The sequence below is a fragment of the Mastigoproctus giganteus genome, chromosome 5 (assembly GCF_048544385.1).
Source record: "Mastigoproctus giganteus isolate SK-2022 chromosome 5, ASM4854438v1, whole genome shotgun sequence".
Lineage (NCBI taxonomy): Eukaryota > Metazoa > Arthropoda > Arachnida > Uropygi > Thelyphonidae > Mastigoproctus > Mastigoproctus giganteus.
In genome coordinates, this window is record NC_143579.1 from 206481889 (window position 1) to 206509220 (window position 27332).

Consider the following 27332-nt stretch of genomic DNA (forward strand, 5'->3'; position numbering starts at 1 on the left):
ATAGGAAGGGTATGATAGAACTTAAAAATGCAAACCTTGAATGGTGTCAGCAGTTGCCTTTTACAGAATAAATATGGATAGTTTTATCAATCCACCTTTGCCAGCAGTTGACTAATTCAGCCATAGAAAGAAACCAAAGAATGTCTCTGACCTCTCCAATCCAGGTTGACTCGGTCCAATAATTTTGAATTCAGTTCATAAAGGTTGTAGGTCAAGCTAGCAGCAAAGGCATTAAATTTCTTTTGAGATCAACTCTTGATTGTTTTTTTATCTGAATTTTGGTTTCAACTGGCTCATTAGCATATTACAGGATGAAGCACTGTTAAGAGGGACTATATGAAGCACCTTTCATATAACTCTCCAGTTATATGCAAGCCTCTACTCAAAATATGGTTGGCATCACCTTTCCTATAGATGTCATGGCTTCGAATTCCTTATGCTTTGGGGAGCTGAAATCTTTACTGACTTTTTCTTACTTTCAGCCTGAAATTAATACACCTATGACTCATCGAAGGTCATCATGAAGTGTAGGAAATCATCTCCTTCAATGTCATACCTCAGTATAAAACTTTAGCTATGCGTGTGTGGTGACTCTTTGTTTCATATAAAATCCCAGCTTGTTGTGGGAAGTGTGGTGAAGAGTTCTGACTGAACTCTTCACCACACTTGAGGAAAGAACTGAACCTTGGGGAACACCAGCATTAGTGGAAGTCAGCAGACAGAGAGCCATCTACCATCACCCTCAGTTAGCGATCAGAGAGAAAACTGGATAACCAATTCCAAAAAACAGTTGGCAAACCATAAGATGGAAGCTTGTTTAGAAGACCTTTGTACCAAACATGATTGAAAGCCTTTGAGATGTCTAGAGCAACTGCTTGTGTTTCAGCGCCTCCGTAGCCAGGTGGGAAGGAGCAACAGTGCGCAGCACACGCTTCTTGATTAGACCGGGGTTCAAGCCCGTCACCACCAAATACGGGGGATGCGGGAAGGTCAGGGAATGACCACCGCATATCCCGGAGCAATATGGCCTTAGTTGCTAATGCTCCTAAAAACCAAATAACAACAACAACAGCTTGTGTTTCACCGAACTTTTCCATTGAATTTTTCCATAAATGGGTAACATAAGCTAGAATATCTCCAGTGGATTGATGCTGACGGAATCCATACTGGCGATCGTTGATCAGATGAAAGGTTTCTAGATAGTTTAACTGTTGGCCGTTAATTGATTTCTCCATTGTTTTAGAAAGAGTAGAAGTAATTGCAATAGGATGATAATTGGATGGGAGGTATTTGTCACCCTTTTTAGGAACTAGCTGGATATGAGCAAATTTCCAAGCTGAAGGAAAAACACCTTTGGAATAAGAAAGTGAAAAAAGGCGACAAAGATTAGGAGTAAGTTCAGGAGCACAGGTTTCGAGAACAAGTGAAGAAATACCATCAGGACTCGGAGCTTTCTTAGCATCAAGATTTGTCAAAATCCTTCTGACATCCTTTTGACGGAAGACCACAGGAGGCATTGAATGGAACATGGTTGGAGGTGTTTTACCAAGATCATTAATACATGAGTTGGAAGAAAAATGGAATTCCAGCAAGTCAGCTTTATCCTTGTCTGAAGTGACAACAGAACCATTTGGTTTTGACAGAGATGGGCAAAAGTTGCTACCATTAGGGCAAGAAGAAAGTTTTTTACTCTTAGCCTGTTCAAAATCTAGTTTGGACTGATTAATAACTGCTTTACAATTATTGCAAGCTTTGGTGTAGGCAGAAAATAAAACTGAAGAATTGGAAACAAGCCAATTACGATATGCAACATTCTCCTGAACGGCCTTAGCACATTTATTGGAAAACCAAGGTTTAGATAAAGGATGTGATTTTAAAGTGGAGTGTGGGATAAAGGATTCCATTCCAACAAGAATAATTTCACTGACACGATCTCAGCAAACATTGACATCAGACATTTTGAAACAGTGGTCTGACCAAGTAAATGAAGAAAAGTAATCTTGCAGGTCATCTTGCATTTTGCATTCTTGTAATGCCAAACAACACGAGGTTGGGAATAGCCATGAGATAAAGGCTCCATTGGAGAAGAGACAATCACCAAGTTGTGTTCTGAGGTGCCTAAAGGACCACTCACTTCGACCATGTACTTAGAAGGGTTGTGTGTGAGAAAAAGATCAAACGTGTTGGCTGTATGGTTAGGATTGTCTAGTATTCTTGTAGGTAAATCAGCAATCTGTGCAAGGTCATTAGTAATTGCGAAAGCCTCAGCATCTCAACCAGCTGGGTCAGTGTGACTAGACTGAAGCCAGCTGGAGTTGTGAACATTAAAATCATCAAGGAAAATTACCTCACTGTTAGGAAAGTTGGACTGGAGAAAGTCAAGTTGCAAAGAGAGGAAGTAGAAGAGGTCCAATTGATTAGTAGAGTTGGGAGAAGGTAGAGACAACAGATGAATTTGACAGAATGAGGTAGAGAGATTTTAAGCCAGAGAAGATTGAAAAGTGGAGATTCCAAATTACCAAGTCTCTGACAGGGAATATCGAAATGGGCATATGCACAAGTACTACCTTTGAGGCGAAAGGAATCATACAGCGAATAATTTGGGCAACTGAGATGAGCAGTGTATGAATCAACCGATAACTGAGATTCTGTCAGAAAAAGTACATGGGGTATGGCAGACTGCAAGGAAATGGACATCGTTGAGATTAGAATTGAGACTACATATATTTGTGAAACGAACTAGGAAGTGTTTGGGAGGTTTAGATCTTTTCGCAGATAAGCTTACCCAATTAGTTTGACAATTCATGGTGTATTCAATAGTAAGAAAAAGTGTGAGGGGACATGCTGTATGAAGTCATGAAATTTTGGATATGGCATACACATGGAAGAATATACCCAGATCCTTGACATAACGTGGCCTCAACAATGCTCCCCGCATACACACTACTCGGACTCCCTCCAGTCACTATCTGGCAGAGTAGAGGTAGCAAGATTATATACTAGCTGATCCGGAAGCCTCCTAAAGAGTTACCAATAGGTTCAGTCCAGTGTACTAACTAGCAGCTGGCCTGCGAACTCTGTTTTAGAGCTGCATCCTCAAGATGTAAGGAAGATTGAATTTCACCATGATGTCCATCATAACCTCAATGTCATCAGTCATACTGCATGATGGAAGAGATGGGTTAGGGTTGACCGGAACTTAGCTCTGGAGACTAAACATGGGTTCCACTACTTCAAGCCTCCAATAAGCAAAGTGGTGGTATTGTGCCGGTTGATGAGAGTCATCTACCACCTAGTATTGCCTGGTAGCACAGAGGGGTGGCATTCCTCCGTGTGATGTGGGCACCACACCTCGACTCCTGCTTAATTGGTTCACTTCTGGGTGGTCACCCACAGTGTGCTTGTGCATGGGGATTGTACCTAGGATTACTAACAGTCCCACCATCGTGAAGGTGGAAGCAGAGGATTTGGCTGTCACAGACCATCCAGACTTTGCCAAACTGGGTCCATTTGACTAGTGTCATCCGAATATCAGTTTTATCAACATTTTAGAGTTCCAGGTAGCAGGTATAGCTTGTCTGGCATATCTGAGAGAATGTCTGTGACAACGTCAAGGACCGATTTTTGGAGTCAGAACTCTTCATCACACTTTCAGCAGCAGAAATTGTCTGACATAACAGCATGGTTAGCCTGGACAAGTCAAGAAGAAGACTCTTCCAGATTTTTGACTTTATTTTTAAACATTTGGAACCCTTTATACACTCTTCTTATTATTTATTTATATATTTTTTAAATAGTTTTACCATATACCATAATCACCCTATGGTGATTTTCATTGGATTTTTACCTCTTCTGCATTCAGAAACTTAATAACTGTCTTTGTCTCTCTTTCTACATATGGTACAATTTTGAATCATTTGGCTGTAGCATGTATGCTATGAAAACAGATACCAATTACATAGTGGTGCTAACAAATGCAAAGTAACTGCCTCCATCAATGATTTTACATTAAATGCTCTTCTTATTATTTATTTATATATTTTTTAAATAGTTTTACCATATACCATAATCACCCTATGGTGATTTTCATTGGATTTTTACCTCTTCTGCATTCAGAAACTTAATAACTGTCTTTGTCTCTCTTTCTACATATGGTACAATTTTGAATCATTTGGCTGTAGCATGTATGCTATGAAAACAGATACCAATTACATAGTGGTGCTGACAAATGCAAAGTAACTGCCTCCATCAATGATTTTACATTAAATGCATAGTTGCAAATAATGAATCACTTTTGCTGTTCTCATATAAACCACTTGTGTATATTATTGTATCTTGTATCCGTAGCCAGGTGGGAAGGAGCAGCAGTGCGTAGCACACGCTTCTTGATTAGACCGGGGTTCGAGCCCGTCACCACCAAATACGGAGGATGCGGAAAGGTCAGGGAATGACCACCGCATATCCCGGAGCAATATGGCCTTAGTTGCTAATGCTCCTAAAAACCAAATAACAAATAACGTATCTTGTATCCTGAAGCCTAGAGTATGTTATATATGCATTTGGAAGAAATGAGGGAAGGGAAGCACTGTGCTAATTGGTTTTCTGTTGCAAAATATTAAATCTGTCCTTAACCGTATCCCTATCTCCTCGGGTTTGGTGGACCCGGTTCAAAGGTCAACTAATAAATTCTATAATTTTTACTCTATGGACACAGCTGAAATTCGCTATACGTGAAGCCAGAACTGTTTTCTTCGATTTTCCCACTTCAATTTTCAAAAATTTCTATTGAATTTCGCGCAAATGAGAAAAATGTGACATCAAGTGTGTATTTTTTTAGGCCTTTTTCTGTTATTTTTCTAACCCCACCCGAATTAACCTATGGCTTATGAAACCCGATATCTGATTCGTTTGTTTGTTTTGGAGCGGGAGTTTCTGTTTACAGAGCGAAATTGTTTTCGTGGCGCGAGGTGTGAGAATGAAGCTGGCGGTTACGTCACCTATCCTCGATACAGCTACATCGAGAGAGGGTCAAACGCGTTTTATGTCTCCGCGCGGCTACCGGACGCTAAGAAAATAAACAAAACACGGGCGAGCTACTGTTAGTCGATAAAGCGAAACAGTAGCAACAACTATTTATTTATTGAAGGGCGAACAGATCGTATTTCCTTTCTTCAACGTGTATTACTCTTACGAACAGAAATTCATGTTGGAAACGGGACAAACTAGGGTAAAACTGATAAGCATTAGATAAAAAAAAAAGTTTGCTTTATTGTAATTGATTTCAGTAAACAATATCGGAACAGCAATTTCCTGGGTTTGATCTTCTAACGAAATTTCGAGAAAATATTTCTATTTATAGCTGCGTTATGAACTTCGAAAACTGGTGCATCGAAGGAAAGAAAAAAAACTCATATGCTACGAATAACGGGTTATTTCTTGAAATATGTATTCTTCACAAAAATGCAAGATTTCAAACAACACAAAACCAACAGATTGCGGCTAACGGATGCTCAAAAAGTATTGTTAGAAAATATTTGCTTGTTACGCTTTGTGATGTCATCGCAAAGGGAGAAATTCTGTTTTAGTACAGTAGCTGAATAAATCCACGGTCATCTGCTGTTCAGAGCTGTAATAAAAAGAAAAACCCCGCTGAAAAATAGATTTTCTCCCCATCACTTCTTTTGTTTTGCTATGGTTTATGGCGAGCAATTTCACACAATCAAATCCGTGACTGCTAAATGCGGTGCGGTTTCTTGTATTCTCTCTCTCTATTTCGGGATCTCATGACCAAGTGGTCATCCCGGAGTATAAACAGAAATTTGTTCATCAGAATGCTGCCCACCAATGGCACCAATTATCAACTCTTTTACTGCCCTTCTAATTTTCAATATATGCAGAAAATCGACTTGGGCAAAATTCGAAAGTGCTACTTCAATTAGGAGCAAAAACGGTTTCCCCCAACAAAACGAATTACTTTCAGAACAATAAAAGGACAGCTACTGATAAGTTCCTGACTGGAAGGAAGGAAGGAACTTCGGCATCTTTGATGAAACATTCATTGCGACTTCAGCATCTGTGATGAAACTAATTAGAAAAGTTGCCAAAATTATTATGTTCTTGAGAATTCATAATATATTTTTTTTAAATTCAAACTATGAAAATATCATGATACAAATAAAAATAATTATTTGAACTTCCTTTGGCTTTACTGGGTTAAAAATATGACAACCGAAATTTACTTTTTTTTTTTTTTTTTCTTATTTGCATAAAATATCAAAAAATTACAGCTGTTATAATTTCATAAACAAGAGACAAATTGAGTACTACAATAAAAAAGTGAACACAATCAGATCTTGGAAAGCCTTGCTTTTTTCAGTTCAAACTCAGTAAGGCGAAACAGGAAACAACCAAACCTGCAGAACAAGACTTTCACTTGCAATATCGAAATTCAATTGCACAGGACAAGAATACACTGCATACAAACCTTATTCGTGAAAGATTATTTATTGATAAATTGCTTGGATATCATAATAATATAATATATTGTTTACTTAGAAATAATAATTACACAAGATCAGGATTTCATTCATAATAACATTGCCAAGTTAGGGACTGTAACCACTTCAAAGTAGTTACAGCTGTGGACCTTTGACAATCTACCCTAAGGGTTTTTTTTCCAAAAGTGAATGAAAGGAACTGGAAATTTCAGGAAAATGAACCCTGTTTTCCTTCTTTTGGCAAACAGCTACTCTGTCAGCGCAAGAGAAGTGAAATTACATTTGCAACTCAGAATGAAATTCAGGCATCCAAACACATGACACTTTATGGTGAATTTTTCCCGGCGTGTGTGTGATAATGAAAATTCAATTTTTCCCTCGAAATTTTTTGATGGTATCAAATACATATCAAGGAAATATCGAAGTATTCAATAACAATTACTTACAATTTCCTAACCCGTTACTACGAGACGAGTAACGGATTGTGAAAACAATGCGTTATTCGTAGCGTATTTTTTTTTGTTTGCAGACCAGGTAAGATGCATGCGAAGTTCCTTCGACATCAGTTTAAAAGTTTATAACGCAGCTATGAATAGAAAATTTTTTTTGAAATTTCGTAAGAAGATCAAATATACATCCATGAAATTGCTGTTCTGATTTAGTCCTCTAAAAACAATTACAATAAAGCGAACTTCTTTTTTTATGAAATGCGCATTGTGGTGATCAGTTTTACGACAGTTTCTTTTTTCCTTCCGTTTCCAGTGTAGCTTCCAATAGATGAATTTCCTTGATTTTTTGTTAATAGATACAATACATACTGAAGAAAAGAAAGAAGGCATTTTTGTTCTTCAAAACCAATTCGTTGCAATTCTTTCGTACAGCAATTACGAAAAGCAGTAAAGCAACTGTTGTGAGAGAGCCATGCAAATTAATGTTCGCAAGTAATGATGCTCAACTGTTTGTTTTCCACGAAAATTGTTTACAGTTTTATTTTCTCCTTGGATCACCTTGGTAACGCTAATGACGTAAGCTTGACCAGTCAATTATCTCTCTGCGTGCGTTGATTCGTTTTAGCCAGAGGCGCCGAGCTGACGCGCGAATTTTTGAACTAATGCTGTAACGCGTTTTATTTTCAAAGCTTGGATCTTGTTTTGCCGACATCAAAATTTAATAAATTGAAATGTGATCGTACATTTTTGCTGTTTTAGAGTGAATTAATAGTTTTTGCTGAGCGCTAAAGGTAGGAAATCAAAGAATATACTTCTGTTTATGTATATTGAGAGTTTCAATTTTGTAAATTGAGTAGAAATTATGGAAATTATTAGTTTCTCTCGGTGGGGGGGCAATTTTCAAGTGAGATTAAAAATTAGGGTTATGGGGGAGGCGAGTGGAACAGGGTTAAATAATGCTGGAATAATCGCAAAAAATATCTTTTCTCTTTTCTTTCAGATGATCCTAGTTGGAACCCAGCAACTGATGCTCAAGCAGTTGATAGAGTTTATCGCATTGGACAAAATAAATCTGTAATAATCTATAGACTTATCACTTGTGGTACTGTTGAGGAGAAGATATATCGACGACAGATTTTTAAAGATTCCATCACTAGGCAAACTACTGGAGGAGGAAAGGATCCTCACAGGTAAAAATGCTTTGAGCCAGCTCTATTTGCATTTTAATGTTTTTAACAGCCAAATAATAAGAACCATTAACAGTAATTCCTTCCTTAGAATCTTATATTAGATCTATAATTGGTTTAGTATAATGGGTAATGTAGTAACCATAGCATCTTTAGTTCCTTGGGATTGATGTTTAAATTGTTCAAGAGCTGGAAGAGGATAACATGTTTCAAGCAATTAAATGCTTTGTTAAAGTCAATGAAGCAGACAAACTGCTTCTGCTGGTGTCCAACTGCTCTTTCTACCAGTATATTCAGAGCAAATATTTACTTCCCTTGTGCCAGCCCCCTTTTTAAAACCCATCTGGTCTTTTCTAATTTGTTCTTGAATCTTGCCTTCAATTCTGTATAGAATCATCTTCAAGAGGACTTTCATGGAGTGTCTTATAAGGCTTATTGTGCAGTGGTCTACACATTTTGCTGCTCTTGCCTTTTTTGGTATGGGAATAAAGATGGATCTCAGAAAGTCAAGGGGTAGTTTCTCTCCATTGAGGATATTATTTCAAATATTGAGGAGCTGTTGTTTTCCTCTTGTTCCGAGGTATTTGAGCATTTTGGCTGGGATGTTGTCAAAGCCAGTTGCTTTGTTATTGTTCATTGACTTTATCGCTTGCTCCAGTTCTATCAGAAAGTCAATGTTTGCCTTCTGTTTGGGTGTTATCATTTCCTAATCTGTCATCCTTGCAGTACAGTTCTCTCAGATATTCTTGCCATCTATCCTTTTTCTGTTGCTTTTCCACAATTTCCCTGTTCTTTTTATCCAGAATGTGGCCTCTTGCACCGTCTTTCCTGAGGTTGCACAGTTCCTTCACTACTTTGTGGACTAGGTGTTCATTATGCTCATTTTGCAGATACATTCGGACCTCTATACAACAAAATTGATCATGCCCTTGAAAAAATTTGTTAAACAGAAATTTCATTATAAAGAAATATGACATTTTAACAATGAAAAATACTGTAATTCAACATTCAGAAATATAGTAAAAGATGGGAAAGAAATCAGAAATAAATGGGAATGAATAAATTTTCTAACATTTTAAAACAATTAATATATTAATATATACATATTAAGAAATGACTAGTTACATGATGCGCACAATATATTAGTACACTTAAGAATTATGTTGTAAAATTTTTGGTTCTTTTTTGTTGTACACTGGATTCTACTGTACACTGTTCATAAAAATGTTTGGATTTGTTTAACCACTCAAATATATTTTCTGGCACAGAAGGCCTCGACACAAAGTTTCAAATGCTGCCAACATATGTTTGGAAAGTCCTCGTTTTCATCCAACTCATTGTCGATATTTTCACTAGTTTGAATACTCTCCAAAATGTTGGAGTTACTCGGATTTCAGCTATTATGACATCATTATCAACTCCTACAAATTCGTCAAGAACCGTTTCTGCACTGATCAGACCTCGCTTGGAACCCCTCCCAAGATTGCTCAATGTCATCTAGTTCATCCTTCTCATCGTTTATTAGTGTTTTAGCAAAACTTGCTTTTGCAAAACAATTCTTAATCGTTTCCGTCACATCTAGACTCCACACTTTTGCCAACACTGATATGCACATCCACAAATCTATAGGTTGGTTGGTTTCTAAGTACAACTTTTTTTCAGTATGCACCTTCGGTAGTGCATTTTCAAATCCTTGGCAGCAGTTTAGACCAGGTATTCGGAGGGAAGAAAACAAGCTTCACACTTGTAAGTTTCGAAATTACCGAGTGAAAGTGGGCAGGATAGTTGTTCGCAATCAATGTGATTTTTCTGTTTTCTTTCATCATCTTTCTATCAAAATTTAAAATCCACTGCTCAGAAATTTCACTTGTTATCCAAGTTTTGTTTGTAGTTGTAGTCCAACTCTAATGATTTTACTCCTTTGTAACATCGGGGTTATTTACTTTTGCCTATTACCAAAAGCTTCAGTTTTTCATTACCAGCTATATTTGCACGAACCAAGACTGTCATTCTCTCCTTACTATTTTTAGCACCTTAATGTTTATCACCTTTAAAAGCCAGTATCTTGTTCAGCAAACATTAAAAAAAAAAAAAAAAAAAAAAAAAAGACCTGTTTCATCGACGTTGAATATGTCTTTGGACTCGTAGTCCTCCACAATTTTTTTTCAAAGCTGTTTCTTTCCAATGGGTATAGTCTTCATCGATTGCAACTCCACTTTCATCAGGAATAAATTTTTCAAGTAAGCCATGGAGCTTTTTAAATTTGTTCAGCCAACCAGAACTGGCTTGGAATGTTTTATGCCCCAGAAAAGATGCGTACTCCATAGCTTTTTCTTTTATTAATGGCCCTGATATCGGCATGTTTTGGTCTCGAATCAACTGCATTCACTTAAAAATTGCTTCATCTATATCTTCACAAAGGCATAATTTCACACGCCTCCGACTGGATCCCGTTTCTTTAAACAGTTTGAAAATCGAAACAGTTTTTCAGAATGGTTAACACACTACTGGCAGGAATATCCGATTTTAAATCAATTTCTTTCTTCTTTTCTTAATGCTCCCAATCTACACTATTAAACACTTCTACTTTTTCACACCACACTCAAGGATTTCCTCTTCGACACTGTAAGGTTACTTGCACAGCAGCTAGGTGCCTCTGTAGCCAGGTGGGCAGGAGCAGCAGTGCGTAGCACACGCTTCTTGATTAGACCGGGGTTTGAGCCCGTGACCACCAAATATGGAGGATGCGGAAGGTCAAGAAATGACCACCGCATATCCCCAGAGCAATATGACCTTAGTTGCTAATGCTCCTAAAAACCAAATAACAACAACAACAGCACAGCAGCTAAAACAAAACTGATTTAGAGACCACTCATACCTACTATAAAAACAGGTGAAATTTAGTGAAAGTGTGGATGACTCATTTCTTCAAAACAACTGATGAATTTCTGGGATAAAGGAAAATCACTCCTAATTCTCTAATAGGGTGCTTACAGTATAAAACAGGTTGACCAATGCCAATGTCCTTGTCAAGAATATGCCTTAATTTTTGCCAATGGTTGTGGACAAGTAGATAGCAGTTGACCAATGTGACTTCTTGGTACAGTAGTGTATAGGTTATATAAGTTTTACTTCTCTTTAGGCATTGCTGACCCAATGCTGGGCAAAGGCCTCTCCCAGAACCTTCCATCTTTTTCTGTCCCACACCATAGTTGGCCAGTTTCCTCCTGTGGGGTTTTACCAGCACCACTAAATTGTAGAATATTTTAGCTCTTAATTCTTAATCATTTTAGCTCTTAATTTGTGCTTTCTACAGCATCAGCTTTAGTGCCTAAAGGCCAGAAGTGCGAACAATGCGTTCTTGGTCTCTCGAAATGAGTTTGTTATACGGAAACTATTTTCAGTGTAATGACCAAGAGGAAATCAAAAAAAGTTCACTATACAGAAAAATTCGCTATACGGAAGTTCATTAAAGAGAGGTCCAACTGTATTCAATCCTTTTACATCTCTCCTCCATCCATGTCTGTTTTGTTTTCCCTATTTCCATTTTAATCAAACTGTCATACATCTTATATTTATCTGCATCTTTGTTCTTAAAGTTTTTCCAGCACTCCATTAGATCTAGTATTTCGCTTGTCATCCATTGCTGTTTTGGCTTTCCTTTGGGCCCATTCAAAAATTGTATTTCCAGCATCTATCATTATCTTCTTGAACAAGGTCCACTCAGATCCTGGATCTCTATCTACCAGATTGAATTTACTATCCTCCATTCTCTCTTAGTTTGTACTTGTGAAATGTCTCCCACATACAGGCTGGCTATGTTTTTCTTTATTCCAACCTTTCTGTAGTTCCTTACTCTTGATTTTCTTTAATTTTATAACCACCTTCCCTATTAGTGGGCAGTGGTCTGAGCAGATATCAGCTGCAGGATAGGTTTCGATGCTTTTAATTATGTTTCGGAATCATTGGTTTTAGTAGTAGTAATGGAGGCTTTGTGATGCAAGAAAGCAAGTGTATGAGCTTATGTAGCATCAGCCAAAAAAAAATAATAAAAAACCCAATTTCATACACCATTCCCTCTAAACGTTTGTCCATTTCCTCTTTGAATTTATTTAACCTATCAACTTCCACAATGACAGATGGAAGTTTGTTCCAGGAAATAACCACCGCAACAGGACAAATTGTACATTGCCTTTAGCCCCTGGCTAAAGGCAAATTTCCACAAATCTGTTCTACAACTGTCTTTCCTCGATTTTAATTTATGCCACCTCAGGTCTGTAATCTGAGCAAGCAAAAGAATCCCATCAGAATTCAGTGTACTCAACTCATTCAAAGCCTTATACACCTCAATCAGATCTCCACACAGGTGCCTAGTCTCCAGCTGCTGCAATTTGCAGAACTTGAGGCTTTCTTGGTAAGTGGATCCCTTTGTTTCCCTCAAAAATCTTGTTGCCCTTCTCTGTACACACTCAGGCAACTATACATCCTTCCTAAAATGAGGCCTCCAGACCTGTACGCAAAACTCAAGGCATGGCCTGACTATTGCCTTATACAAAGGGATAATCACCTCCTTTTCCCGAATAGCAAAATTCCTGTATAACATTGACAATTCCCCGTGGCTTGCTGTGGCAGCCTGTCTGCATTGCTCAGAAAACTTCATATCTGACTGCACAATTACTCCCAGATCTTTTTCGTTTTCTACCACTTCGTACCACACAGTTGGTACGTTTCTCTGGGGTTACTTCTATCCATATGCAGTACTTTGCATTTTTCAATGTTAAACTTCAGTTGCTATTTCTCAGCCCATCTGCCCAAATTTTCTAGATCCTGTAGCACACTGCCATTACTGTCATTAACAACCCTGCCAACCTTTGTATCATCTGTAAACTTCAACATTAAGCCTGATATACCTTCATCAATATCATTGATAAATATACAAAACAACAGTGGGCCTAACACCAAACCCTGGAGGACTCCATTAATCACTCTGTCTTCTCCCACTCAACCTTATCCATTGTAGCAACTTACCCTTAATAACATACTGCTCCAATTTGTCCAGTAGTCCTCCATGCACAACAGTGACAAAAGCTTTCCTGAAATCCAAGTATAGTCCATTCTGGTTATTTGGGACACATCGGGTCTAGTGCATTTTGATCCGATTAAGCAGTCCCAAGCTGCCCCAATTATCTGAAGTTTCACGTAAATACTTAAAAATACAATGTAACCCCCCCCCCTTTTTTTTTACAATTGGTTCACTGTACAATCAAATTATGTTACGACGAACTCAACATAGTAAAGTACCGTTCACTATACGATGTGCAGTAAGCACCGGTCATTGTGATCACGTTTGTGAATTGAATTTTAATTCTATTAAACAGCGATTCTAATTAGCGAAAATAGGAGGAATATTATCCACAGGCTATAAAAGCAAAGATATATTAAGCACAAATTTACCTTTTATTACCTTACCAATTAAAAAATTGATACATGAAAATCGGAAGAATATACATGATAATCGGAATAATTAATACGTACTGTAATATGTACATACGAACTAGTTGACATTTCTGTTTACTGACATTTGTGGGTGGGGGTTAAAATTTAAAGCAGTATAAAGATAAGCAATCAGTAACAAAGAAAATGGCACACACAAATTGCAAGTAACACGATACGCGCAAGTGAGAACGGAGTAACAAGTTACAAAGCTTTAAAAATAGGAACGAAGAGAAGGTTCTGAAAATAAATTTTTTTATATGATTGAAGATTTCTTGGAAGTGTAAACACATTTCACCATAATAACCCACAGAATTCCAGCTGTCGGTATTATCGCAAATTCAGTAAGATCGAGTTGACTGTCTATTTATGATAGATTTCACTAACAGAAAAGCCCAACAAAAAGGTGACTGCTAATTTATTTTTATTGTTTTATGATTGTGACCTCCAGAATTTTGACCGAACCACGTGGTACTGTCGGAGACAATCGTAAAATAATATCCAGTGCTGCGGTCTCCTGCCCCGATTAAACGGCATGCTGTCCCAATTAAGCAAAGTAAACCCTGGCTATTTTCTCGATTGTTTCCATTTTTTAAGATTTGCCCCAAATAAACGGCTGCCCCGATTAACCAGGCCCAAATAACCGGAATCCACTGTATATGATATCAAAATTATTTCTTGCATCTAGTTCCTTTGTAACCACATCATAGTATCCAATCAAATTTGTCAGACAAGACTTTCCCTTTAAAACAAACCCATACTGAATTATTACTGCAGTCTTGTCTAGATGATCCTGCAATGCACCTTTAACAAGTGACTCCATTATTTTCACCGGAACAGAAGTTCTGGCAATGATGTATTTGATTTCGATTAATCTTTGATTGGCATCATTGGGGGCCTTCCATGTGTATAATATTCGTGGTGGTAGCTTGAACCAGGTGTTCATAATAACTATTTCATGCTGTTGGCAGAAGTCAACCAGTGCATCAGTGTATGATGATGGTGCATAAACCTGTATGATGCTAAGCGGTATTGGAAGAGTATTAAATTGGGCTAATACTATCCTGTCTGAAAAAGCCCCGTATCCATTTATGAATCTGATGTTTTCATTCCTGATAAGAATTCCCACTCCTCTGTGGTGTTCAATTCCACCAGAGTATATGAGTTTGTGGCCTTTCACTGTACTCGTTTCGCCTTGTCCTGCCCATCGCACCTCCCCTAATCCCAGGATATCGATGTTCAAATCATCAAGTTCTTTTGCAACATTTTCAAATTTCCCTGCTTGATACAAACTTCTGATATTCCACATTGCAATTTTAAGTGGTTGATCTTTGTTTTTGAATTTAGTTATAAATGTCAAATATTAAGCCACTGAGATTAAAGGCCAGAGGCAAACCAAATATTTGTTTGTAAACTTTATCACAGAAGGTAATATAGTTGGCGCTTCAATTAGACATTTAATCAAGTGGAAAATCTCTTTGATAGGAAGGTTGTTATAATTAATTGGTATAGAATTATTACTTAACATATTCCAAACATCTAAATTGTACTCTGTGTTTACTTTCGTATGTAGGGAAGTGATATCCAGCAAGAATAATTTATCGTTATTGTCAAGTTTATGATCCTTCAGGTGATTGAATAATGTATTGTAGTTTTCTATGCCAAATTTAGTAGCCTGTCTAAAGGGTTTGATAATGTTGTATAAGTAAGTAGTTAAAAATGAGAATTGTGGTGGTTAACCAAATTGGTAACTAGGGCTGGGTCTATTTCGAGAATCTGATATAATGACATTTAATTTGGTAATGTAATCTAGTTTATTAAGTAGTAGTAGTAGTAGTAGAGCAGCAGCAGCAGCAGCAGCAGCAGCAGCATGTGATGCAAGAAAGCAAGTGTATGAGCTTATGCAGCATCAGCCAAAAAAAAAAAAAAAAAAAAATTACAAAACAATTCCCTCTAAATGTTTGTCCAGTTCCTCCTTAAATTTATTTAACTTATCAACTTCCACGATGACAGATGGAAGTTTGTCCAGCAATTAACCACCCGCTGACTAAAGCAAATTTCCGCACATCTATTCTACATCTGTCTTTCCTCAATTTGAATTTATGCCCCCTTAGGTTCGTAATCTGAACAAGTGGAAGAATTCCATCAGAATTCAGCATACTCAACCCATTCAAGGCCTTATACACCTCAATCAGATCACTTGCAGGTGCCTAGTCTCCAGCCACTGCAATTTGCAGAACTTAAGCCTCTCTTGGTAAGAGGATCCCTTCGTTCCCCTCACCAATCTTGTTGCCCTTCTCTGTACACTCTCAAGCAAATCTACATCCTTCCTAAAATGAGGCCTCCATACCTGTATGCAGTACTCAAGCCATGGCCTGACCATTGCCTTATACAGAGGGACAATCACCTCATTTCCCCTGCTAGCAAATTTCCTATATTGACAAATTTCAAATTGACAAAACTCCATGACCTGCCCTGGCTGCCTGTGTGCATTGCTCAGAAAACTTCATATCTGACTGCACAATTACTCCCAGGTCTTTTTCATTTTCTACCATCTTATGTGTGGCGCCTCCATAGCCAGGTGGGCAGGAGCAGTAGTGCGTAGCACATGCTTCTTGATTAGACTGGGGTTCGAGCCCGTGACCACCAAATACAGAGGATGCGGAAAGGTCTAGGAATGAGCACCGCGTATCCCCGGAGTAATATGGCCTTAGTTGCTAATGCTCCTAAAAACCAAAAAAACAACCTCAAGTGTGGTACAACGCATTTGGTACGTTTCTCTGGGGTTACTTCTACCCATATGCAGTACTTTGCATTTGTCAATGTTAAACTTCAGTTGCCACTTCTCAACCCATCTGCCCAAATTTTCTAGATCCTGTTGCAGTAGTACACTGCCATTACTGTCATTAACAACCCTGCCAACCTTTGTATCATCTGCAAACTTCGACACTAAGCCTGATATACCTTCATCAATATCATTGATAAATATACAAAACAACAGAGGACCCAACACCGAATCCTGTGGGACTCCACTAATAACATTAGTCCACGAAGAGCAGCACCCATTAATTACCACCCTCTGTCTTCTCCCACTCAACCATCCTTTTATCCATTGTAGCAACTAACCCTTAATACCATTCTGCTCCAATTTGTACAATAGTCCTCCATGCACAACAGTGTCAAATGCTTTCCTGAAATCCAAGTATATGATATCAAAATTATTTTTTTTCATCCAGTTCCTTTGTAACCACATAATATCCAATGAAATTTGTCAGACAAGACGTTCCCTTAACAAACCCATGATGTGTCTGAATTATTGCTGCAGTCTGGTCAAGCTGATCCTGCAATACATCTTTAACCAGTGACTCCATTATTTTATTCAGAACAGAAGTTAGACTGGTCTGTAATTACTTGTGTCACCCTTCGATCCCCCTTTGTGAATTGGGGATACATTTGCACATCTCCAGTCACTGAGGACCTCCCCTGTGTCCAAGGATGCTCTCATAATTATGGCTAAGGGTTTGCTTACTTCCTTTGCCCCCTCCTTAAATATAACTGGATAGATCTCATCCACCCCAGGTGCCTTTCTTACGTTTAACTTCAACAATTTCTCCTCGACTTTGCTCTCAGTTATTACAAAATCATGACAGGTGAGCGTGGCAAACGATGAAATAATTGGTGGTGGGTGCGACAAACAGACAAGCTACTATGTAGTCATTAGTTGGCCTTATAATGTATATTTATGAGTAAAGAACGGTGCATAATAGTTTTGTGATTAATGGCAAACAGGTAATAGTAGCGATGAATCTTTTAAAGATGGAAGAAATTTGTAAGGAAAATAATAGGTTTGGTTAAGAAAAAAGGAAAAGGTTTCTTTATTTTTTGTTATACTTCGTAACCTGATCTTAAATGGTAGGTTAGGAAATAATAGAAAAGGTTTCCTTATATTTTGTGACCTAACCTTAAACGTTAGGTTAGGAAATAATAGGGAAAGAAAGATTCTTTTTATATATATATATATATATATATAGTGAATAGCTATTGAGGTGTTGATTGATGTTATGATACGTGCATATCTGCACGAGTATCTTTAAAAATAAAAATACAGTAAAAAAAAATTAATATTTTGTTAATAAACAATGTATGCGCTAGTCCACCCATGATTCTAAAGAAAAAAGGTTAGGTTACCCCCTCAATTTCGAGAGGGGTTCAAGCTCCCATGGGATTCAAGTGGAGGTAACCTGGCTTTTTTTCACTATTATGGAAAACATTCATTAGGGCAAGTTACCATTAGTGCTTCTGAGTGATACTGAACTGATGCTATCGTGTGTTGTGTTGTGTTTGCGCACCAATCAGCACATCATTTTCCAAGCCTACCTATCAATCAGTATATCATTCTCGACTTTGCTCCAGACTGATAACATCTACCGTCTGTTTACCGAGCGAGCAGTGCTAGAGTGCCGTATCGGGAAACTAATTTTCCGTGTAAGTTATCTGACATTTCTCTTCACTCTCATGTTGATTTTCTTTACCTTCGCCATAAATTGAATTCATTATCATATGCTTCCAACCAAATGCATACATCATTCTACAACCCCTGGCCATACGTAGAACGAGATTACAGGTGCCTCCGTAGCCAGGTGGGAAGGAGCAACAGTTCGTAGCACATGCTTCTTGATTAGACCGGGGTTTGAGCTCGTCACCACCAAATACGGAGGATGCGGAAAGGTCAGGGAATGACCATCTCATATCCCGAAGCAATATGGCCTTAGTTGCTAATGCTTCTAAAAACCAAAATAACTAACTAACTAACGAGACTACACAACTTCAGTACATTATCACATACTTTCAACCAAGCTGATATGAGTTTTCCGGTAATCCCTCTCCAAACGTGCAATGTTCCCACGTGACAAATCTGTCCTCGTACACTTTTCAGAGGGCCAGATTTTACTTTTATTAAAAGGATTGAATTATAATTTACCTCGCTGTAATCTACCCAAGAAACAGCTTGTGGTAGATTTTGGATTCAGACTTAGGAACATTACACAAAAAGGACTTAATTGTTCAACAGGTAAACCAGGTAGTAAATAACAGTCTGCAGCTGCCTAAATTGAGCAAGCATGAAAGTACAACTTTATATAACCTTCAAAAAAACAAGGACATTATGATAAGGGGAACACTGTAGTAATACTTGTTAAACTAGATTACATTACAAAATTATATATGCCATTATATCAGATACTAATATCTATCTTGAAATAGACCCGGTCCTACAAAGGGTACTAGGAAAGTTTTGCAATACAGCTTTGTTTATTTAATTTTTTCAAAGTAATTTCCTCTACATTCAATACACCTCTCCATCCTCCGAAACCAATCTTTAAACCAGTTCTGCCAAATTTCACTAGGGAGTAAAGCACACTCGTTGTCCCAAGCCCGTAGAAGGTCCTCATCACTGGAAAACCGCCTCCCTTTTAGCTTCATTTTCACATGCGGGAACAGTGCAAAGTCGCAGGGAGCAAGGTCTGGACTGTGTAGGGTGCTCGAGAAGTTTCAGTCCTGTCGTGGTCAAATATTCGGTGCAGGCTTTGGCGCGGTGAGTGGAGCATTATCGTGATGGAGGTACCAGGTGTCCATTCTTGACTTTGGCCGCAGGTTCTTCATAGATCCAATGACTTTAGGCAGGCATTGTTCAGTATACCACTTAGCTGTGACTGTCTTCTGCGTGTCCAAAACGACACATTCCACAATTCCACTCGATTTGAAAAATACAGCTATCATTTTCTTCTTTACAGATCGGGATTTTCTGACAATTACGGGTGTGTCGTCATCATCAAAGACCCAAACTTTGTTTTGAGCCTTGGTCGGCAGATCGTAATAGTACAGCCAAGTCTCTTCACCTGTCACGATGTTGTTCACATACCGAGATTGTTCCTTATCAAACTTTTTTAACATCTCCCGGCACCAAGTCACACGTCGTGTCATCTGCTCTTCAGTCAGTTGATGCGGCACCCAGAGAGAACAAAGTTTCTTCACGTGCAAATGATCTTGCAGAATCGAACAAATTGCTGGGGCATTTAGGCCCAAAGTATCCTCTATCTGTTGGTAGGTCACTCGCCTGTTTTCGTCAAGCATTTTCCTCACAGCAGTAACATTTTCCTCCGTAACTGACATTCGTGGCCTTCCCGGCCTCTCAGAATCCTCCAGAGTGAAATTTCCCCTTTGGAATTCTCTATACCACCTGAATATCGTTGTACGATGTGGACAATCATCATCTAGTGCAAGAGTCATTTCTTCTAAGCACTGGTCTATGGTTAAACCACGCACGAAATTATACCGCAAAACTGTCCTTATCTCATTTCGTGACCACGATGCCATCGCAAGCACTTTACACTCTCACTACTAATGAATAACTGAGCCCATCGACTTGGCGCGGCGGCTACTATGCACGTATGAACATGTCTCAACATGCAGCAACAAACAGCTTCTGTGATTCATTGTTGCGTCATATTGCAAAACTTTCCTAGTACCCTTTGTATTTACCAATTTGGTTACACAGCATAATAAAACATTAACCATATATCAGAAAAACGATTACATTACTATGTCCCAATTAAAAGAATTATAGCTGTTCATCCAACATACTTGCCACATGTTTACTAGCTCATTCCAAATCCTTTTCTTTTCCTGTCTTTGATCAACAGCCAAGTTCAGTTGAATACCATACATTTCACACCTTTTCTCTCTTCTGATATGGTAACACATTACCCTATATGCCAAATATAAGCCTAATGGCACTTTTCCTGTTATTACCTGACGTGCATCCATTGAAACTGTTCTGCAGCACAATGCTAGTTTCATAAGCATGTGCTGCAGAACAGTTTCTGCAGTAGGCAGAAACACACAGTTGTAAAATAAGTTTAACAGTTTTTACTTTTATCCCCCCATTTTTTTCTGGTTATCCATGATATCATCCCAACAAAGTTCATTACCTTTTCTCTTATCCTCTTTATATGACTCTGGAACCTGAAACCCCCTATTGATTTGCAAGCCAAGTGGGTTGCAGTTTCTGAGATACTTGTACTGACATATCTGATATAGACTATGCCATGTTTAAAGCCACTTAAGTCTTGCGATGAATTGTGCATGTACAGCATCACTACATGGTTGTCCACCTGCTTTATATCACATGGTAATGCATTTTAGCTGGGTTTAATCTTAGTTGAAATGCAATCACTTTTTTTTTGTGGCACATACGTTTATTATTCAGTAAATATTTGTAGAAGAATAAGAGAAATTTACCTCAACATGATACGTAGCGCACTTCCGTATGATAACTCTCCAGAAATTAAAACAAATAAAAGAGTAACTCAAATTTGCATTAATCTTTTATTCGTTTTAATTTCTGGAGAGTATCATATGGAAGTGTTCTACATATCATATTGAGGTAAATTTCTCTTATTCTTCTACGAATATTGATATCAACATAGAACGTGTTGAGCATCTAGCTGTGTTATATACTATCAAATTTATATTATTCAGTAAAAAATTTCCATCCAGGACCTCTACTAACAGTGATGGGAAGTCAAGCACCCGGATTTCTGGGTGGAAACTTTCATATCTTTTCCTCCAAAAAACCTTTAAGCTGTTCGAAATCTCTAAATTTTCAAATTCCCAAACTATTAGTGAAAAATGAAGGGGGGGGGATTTTCCTTCTATCCATCTCTTCCTTTTGCATACTTAACCCCCCCCCTTGCGCTTTTGAAAATCCCTTTGAAAAAACCCCAGGTCTTTTTCACTTTCCACTTCCCTGAGTGTAGTTCCACACAGTTGGTACGGCGCCTCCGTAGCCAGGTGAGAAGGAGCAGCAGTGCATAGCACACGCTTCTTGATTAGACCGGGGTTCGAGCCCGTCACCACCAAATACGGAGGATGTGGAAAGGTCAGGGAATGACCACCGCACGGGAGCAATATGGCCTTAGTTGCTAATGCTCCTAAAAACCAAATAACAACAACACAGTTGGTACGTTTCTCTTCGGTTATTGCTACCCATATGCAGTACTTTGTATTTGTGGAATGTGCCGGGGCTATAAATACGGCCCTCGATACGTGTTCGCTTCCCCTTTGAAGATGGTATAAGCGAAAAGCTGCATCAAGCTTCAGGTATTTAGCTCCATTTATACTTCCAATTATTTGTCATGCATGGATTTAGGGTAAAAGCTTACTTTCATTCCTTTGTCCTGTTACAAGGTTCATATATCTTTAGGCAGGTCTTTCAATATTACCATTAGTAGAGGCATATGATTCAAGAAAGTAAGCCTATGCAGCATCAGCAAAAAAAAAATTTCATCATCCCATTTCATCACTCCATTCTTTCCAAATGCCTGTCCAGCTCAGCCTTAAATTTATTTAGGATATCAACTTCCACAACAAAAGATGGAGGTCTGTTCCACCAATGAACTACCTGCTGGCTAAAGGCAAATTTCCGTACATCAATTCTACAACTGTCTTTCCTCAATTTGAATCGGAGCCCCCTCAGGTTCTTAATCTTGAGCAACAGGAAGAATCCCATCAGCATTCAACTTGCTCAACCCATTCAAGGCCTTATACACCTCAATCAGATCACATCACAGGTGTCTACTCTCCAGGTGCACTGCAATTTGCAGAAATTAAGCCTTTTCTTGGTAAGAACACCCCTTTGTTGCCCTTCTTTGTACTTGTTCCAGCAACTCAACATCCTTCCTAAAATGAGGCCTCCAGACCTGTACACAGTACTCTAGGTGTGGCCTGACCTTTGCCTTGTATAACAGGATGATCACCTCCCTGTCTCTGCTAGCAAAATTCCTATATAACATTGACAAGACTCCATAACCTGCCCTGGCAGCCCATCTGCACTGCTCAGCAAACTTCATATTTGACCGTACAATTATCCCCCAGGTCTTTTTCACTTTCCCCTTCCCTGAGTGTAGTTCCACACAGTTGGTACATTTCTCTTCAGTTATTGCTGCCCATATGCAGTACTTTGTATTTGTCAATGTTAAACTTCAGTTGCCATTTCTCAGCCCATCTGCCCAAATTTTCTAGATCCAGTTGGAGTAGCATACTGTCTTTACTGTTGTTAACAACCCTGCCAACCTTTGTATCATCTGCAGACTTGGACATTAAAACTGATATACCTTTATCAATATCATTGATAAATGTACAAAACAATAATGGGCCCAACACCGAACCCTGAGAAATTCCACTAACAACATTTGACCACGAAGAGCTTTGTCCTTTGATTACCACTCTGTCGTCTCCCTCTCAACCATCCCTTTATCCATTGTAGTAACTTACCCTTAATGCCATACCTCTCCAATTTGTACAGCAGTCTTCCATGTGCAACAGCATCAAAAGCTTTCCTGAAATCCAAGTATATGATATAAAAATTATTTTTGGCATTCAGTTCCTTTGCAACCACATCATAGTATCCAATCAAATTAGTCAGACACGACCTCCCTTTAACAAACCCATGCTGCGTCTTAACTATTACTGCAGTCTTGTCTAGATGATCCTGCAATGCTTCTTTAACCAGTGATTCCATTATTTTCCCCAGAACACAAGTTAAACTAACAGGTCTATAATTACTTGTCACCTTTTGAACCCCCCCTCCTTTGTAAATTGGTGATACATTTGCACACCTCCAGTAAATGGAGGCCTCCCCTGAGTCCAAGGAAGCTCTCATAATTATGGCTAAGGGTTTACTTACTTTCTTTGCTGCCTCCTTTAATATAACTGGAATATCCCATCCAACCGATGTGCCTTTTTATGTTTAACTTCAATAATTTATCCTCCACTTTGCTCTCAGTTATTACAAAATCACTTAGCTCCCTGTTAGAGTTTGATAAACTTCTGGCACCTCCCTCATTGAATAACTGCTCATGTGTGAATGTAGATGCAAAATACTCATTCAGTTTATCAGCTACCCTAACATGATCCTCAGTAGTCAACCCATCTATGTTAAGTGGTTCAATCTGATTCGTCCCTTTTCTTTTAGAGTTTACATAAGTAAAGAACTCTTCGCATCCTTTGCCAAGGATTTCTTGTAATCTGCCTTAGCCTGCCTAACCTCCTTTTTGACTTGATTACAGACTAGTTTATATCTGCCATAGGATACTGTGTCACCTGATACTTTATATGCAACCCATACATTTTTCTTCTCTGCCACAAGCCTCATTAGTTCATCTGACATCCATTTAGTATGAACGGAAATTCTTGAACCTTGAACAGTATTTCTTTGTTGGAATGAAAAGCCTAGTAGCCTCCAAAATTAAGTCCCTGAAAGCTTCCCATTTAGAATTCAATGTTGGTAACATCATCAGTTGATCCCACTACAGAATTTAAAAACTGTCTGAGACCCCTGTAGTGACCTTTACGAAAGCAAAGGCCCTTCCCTTTAGCCTTGATGGTAGTTACATCTTTAAGTAATTCCCACATCAGTACATTGTGATCACTGTCACACAGTGGTTCCTTTATCTGCAAATTCTTAATGCATGAATAATCACTGCTGGTAATCAGATCAAGAGTATTACTCCCTCTGGTTGCCTCTCGAACGTGTTGCTGTAGAAAACAGTCATCCAATAAATCCACAAGTCTTGCTAGTGTGCGAGTGACCAATCCACAAGTTCCAGTCAATATCTGGAAAGTTAAAATCCCCCATTATAAGAAATTCTGATTTACTGGCCCACTCTATTTCTTTGCAGAATTGCTCATTATACTCATCAGATTCATTAGGCCTATGACACACACCTACTGTCATTTTCACTTTCCCAGTGCTTATGTCAGACCAAACAAACTCAACATTGCATTGTCCACCAACATAATTTGGATGTACTTCCTTAGATTTTGTGTTTCTTAACTAACAGCATAACTCTCCTCCCTTCCTCTCCTGTACACATTGTACTCCCTAAATTCCAGTTTCTATTTCCGTCTATTCTAATTACATCTAACCTGGATGCAGTTATTCCTCAAAAAAATCTCTGGTAAATGAATTCCTGACTTAAAATTTCTAAAATATAATATTTCTATAATATTTCTTAATATCCTATATATTCTATTTTATTTGGCTTAAATTGAAACCATTGATTTAAATTCAAAATGGGGACACAGATCATCTACAAGAGAAAATCACCATAAGTTAGCATTTGTCCGATTTTACATATGTTAGTGGTTCTCAATTACATAAGTTCTGTTCAACACGTCTAAAAAATTTTCATGACTTTTGTGAGATTTATTTTTTGACACAAAACAACTTTTGTGGACTTAATAATTTGTTCAGAGATTGGCTGCAGTTTGTGCTGGTAGTTTCTCCTGCTTTTGTAGTACTAGAATATCTGATTTGAGGTATCTACTTTAATTTAAATTAGAATTATCAGGTTTTACTGTATTATAGGTTTTTGTCCTTAAAAGTATCTATAAAAAGAATGCTATTTATATTCTTGTTGGGGTAACCTAATGTTGTCTACAATACTCATACTTTAAGGTGCATTAGCATATATACATAAAGTACCTGTTTTCTTCATCATGTGGCACATCAGGGCGTTGGGCGCCTCCGTAGCCAGGTAGGCAGGAGCAGCAGTGCGTAGCACACACACTTCTTGATCAGACCGGGGTTCGAGCCCGTGACCACCAAATACGGAGGATGCAGAAAGGTGAGGAAATGACCACCGCATATCCCCGGAGCAATATGGCCTTATTTGCTAATGCTCTTAAAAAAAAACAAATAACAATAACATCATGGCGTTAGTCACCCAAGTGCCATAAAAACCAAAGCCATCTTCACCATGTCTGTCCATCCGTCCACCATAATAATTCTACTTATTGGAGACAGATTTTCAAGAAATTTTACTTGTTTCCATTTTAGAAAGAATTGTCAAGCCATCCAAAATTGGATCACTTGAAAAATTAAAATCAGACCAATAGAAATTTGTAATCATTTTTTTTCCCTTCTCCCATACATATTACATAGGCTGTCCATATACTGTATATTGTATCTGAAACACTGGATATTATTGTTATTGCCATGCTTTGATTGGTTCGCATGTATGAAACTTCAGGAATTCACTTTTTTATTATTATAATTATTAAAATCAGTTTATTATCAATGAACAATGCTCTACAACTGCTTAGCTAGATGTGATAGTTACATTCTGTATAGTTATGCATGCTAGTACAGATTGTGTTGTATGAGTTAGCTGGAAGCAAAGGTATAATGAGAGTAGGAATAATCTACAGATCAGAAGACTGAAGATTATGATGAGAACTTCTACATGCAAATAGAATGGATGAGCAAGTGTGAATGTCTTATGCACGATTTCAGCTTGCCCCTAATTGATTGCGCTGACAGTACAGAAACCGTTAGCTGGGAATTCTAAGTTGGATGATGAGGAGAGAGAGAGAGAGGTTGCAATTGTTAAAGGCAAAGGAATGGATTTCAATTTCAGGGAAGCAGATTATGACAAATTAAGGTATCACATGGCCTAGGCAGATAGCTCACGATGTGAATACATTCTAATCACAGTATACCTTTAAATTCTAATCACAGAATCCTTGAATGCATATACAGCAGGCCCTTGTTATAACACGGTTTGCTCTCCGCTCATTTGCTATAATGCTGTCTTATGTTATAACCCACATTTCACTGTAACACTGTCACAACTCACTATAACACTCTTTTATCAGCGTACAGATTGAATTTTTGGCATGTTTAATTAATGAAAACATTTCATCTGATGTAGTTGATAGCTTGAAAATGAATAGCAAAGTTTCCCACACCAACTTGCGAAATTTAATTGCATTACGGTGACTTGTTACATAGTTCCAAGATCAGCATTTTAAAACATGATCAAGTATATTGCTTAATATTTGTGTTATATGCATTTATTCGAAGTCTAGTCATCACTTTGTACAGTGTTAGACATCGTCTGTAACAGACAGTTTACTTGAACATCGTATCATAATTAATGCAACATGGTTACATGTTCGAAGATTAATAATGGCAGATAAGAATTAAAAAGCAACAACGTCTAGACGTGGTACGAAGCCTACTAAGGTAAGAAAAAGACTGAATTTGAAAATTAAATTATATGTTTTGAAGTGAATCGATTCCATTCAACAACAAGTGGAGGTGTTCAATAATTTATGACTGGCAAGTTCAACTGTTAAGAACAATTATAAAAAATAAGGAATTAATTTCAGATTGGGAAAGACAGCTGTTTCATTGCAAGCAACTAAATTGTGGTAATGGCTAGGTTGGCTATTATAATTGATATGGAGAGACTTCTAAATAATTTAATTGAAGATAATATCTAACGCACAATTCTGTTAAGTTAAATATTATTAAAGGAAAAGCGATTAGCCTATATGATGATCTGAAGAAAGTTCACCTTAAAAAAAAAAAGTGGAACCATTTAAAGCTAGTAAGGGCTGGTTCGATAGATTTAAAATCCAGTGAGAAGCTGTAAGTGCAGATCAAGGAGCCGAAACTTTAAAAAAAGAACTAAAAATTATTGAAGAGGGATGTTATAGTTCTCAACAAGTTTTTAACATAAATGAAACAGGACTTTTTTGGAAATAAATGCTTAAAAGCAGTTTCATATCGAAAGAATAAAAAAAGCATGCCAGGCTTCGAAGCGGCGAAGATCAGTTGACTTTATTGTTGGGTGGTAACG

The 27332-nt window shown here is 38.0% G+C and overlaps 1 protein-coding gene across 1 annotated transcript in view; it reads left to right on the forward strand.

The window, feature by feature from the left end:
* The window catches only part of LOC150086032 (DNA excision repair protein ERCC-6-like), a 306101-nt gene that overhangs the window by 185836 nt on the left and 92933 nt on the right, over positions 1-27332 (forward strand). Inside the window, exon 13 of the mRNA XM_090374774.1 lies at positions 7947-8136. Coding sequence (XP_090230900.1) covers positions 7947-8136 — 190 coding nt within the window. The remainder of the gene's footprint in view (positions 1-7946; positions 8137-27332) is intronic.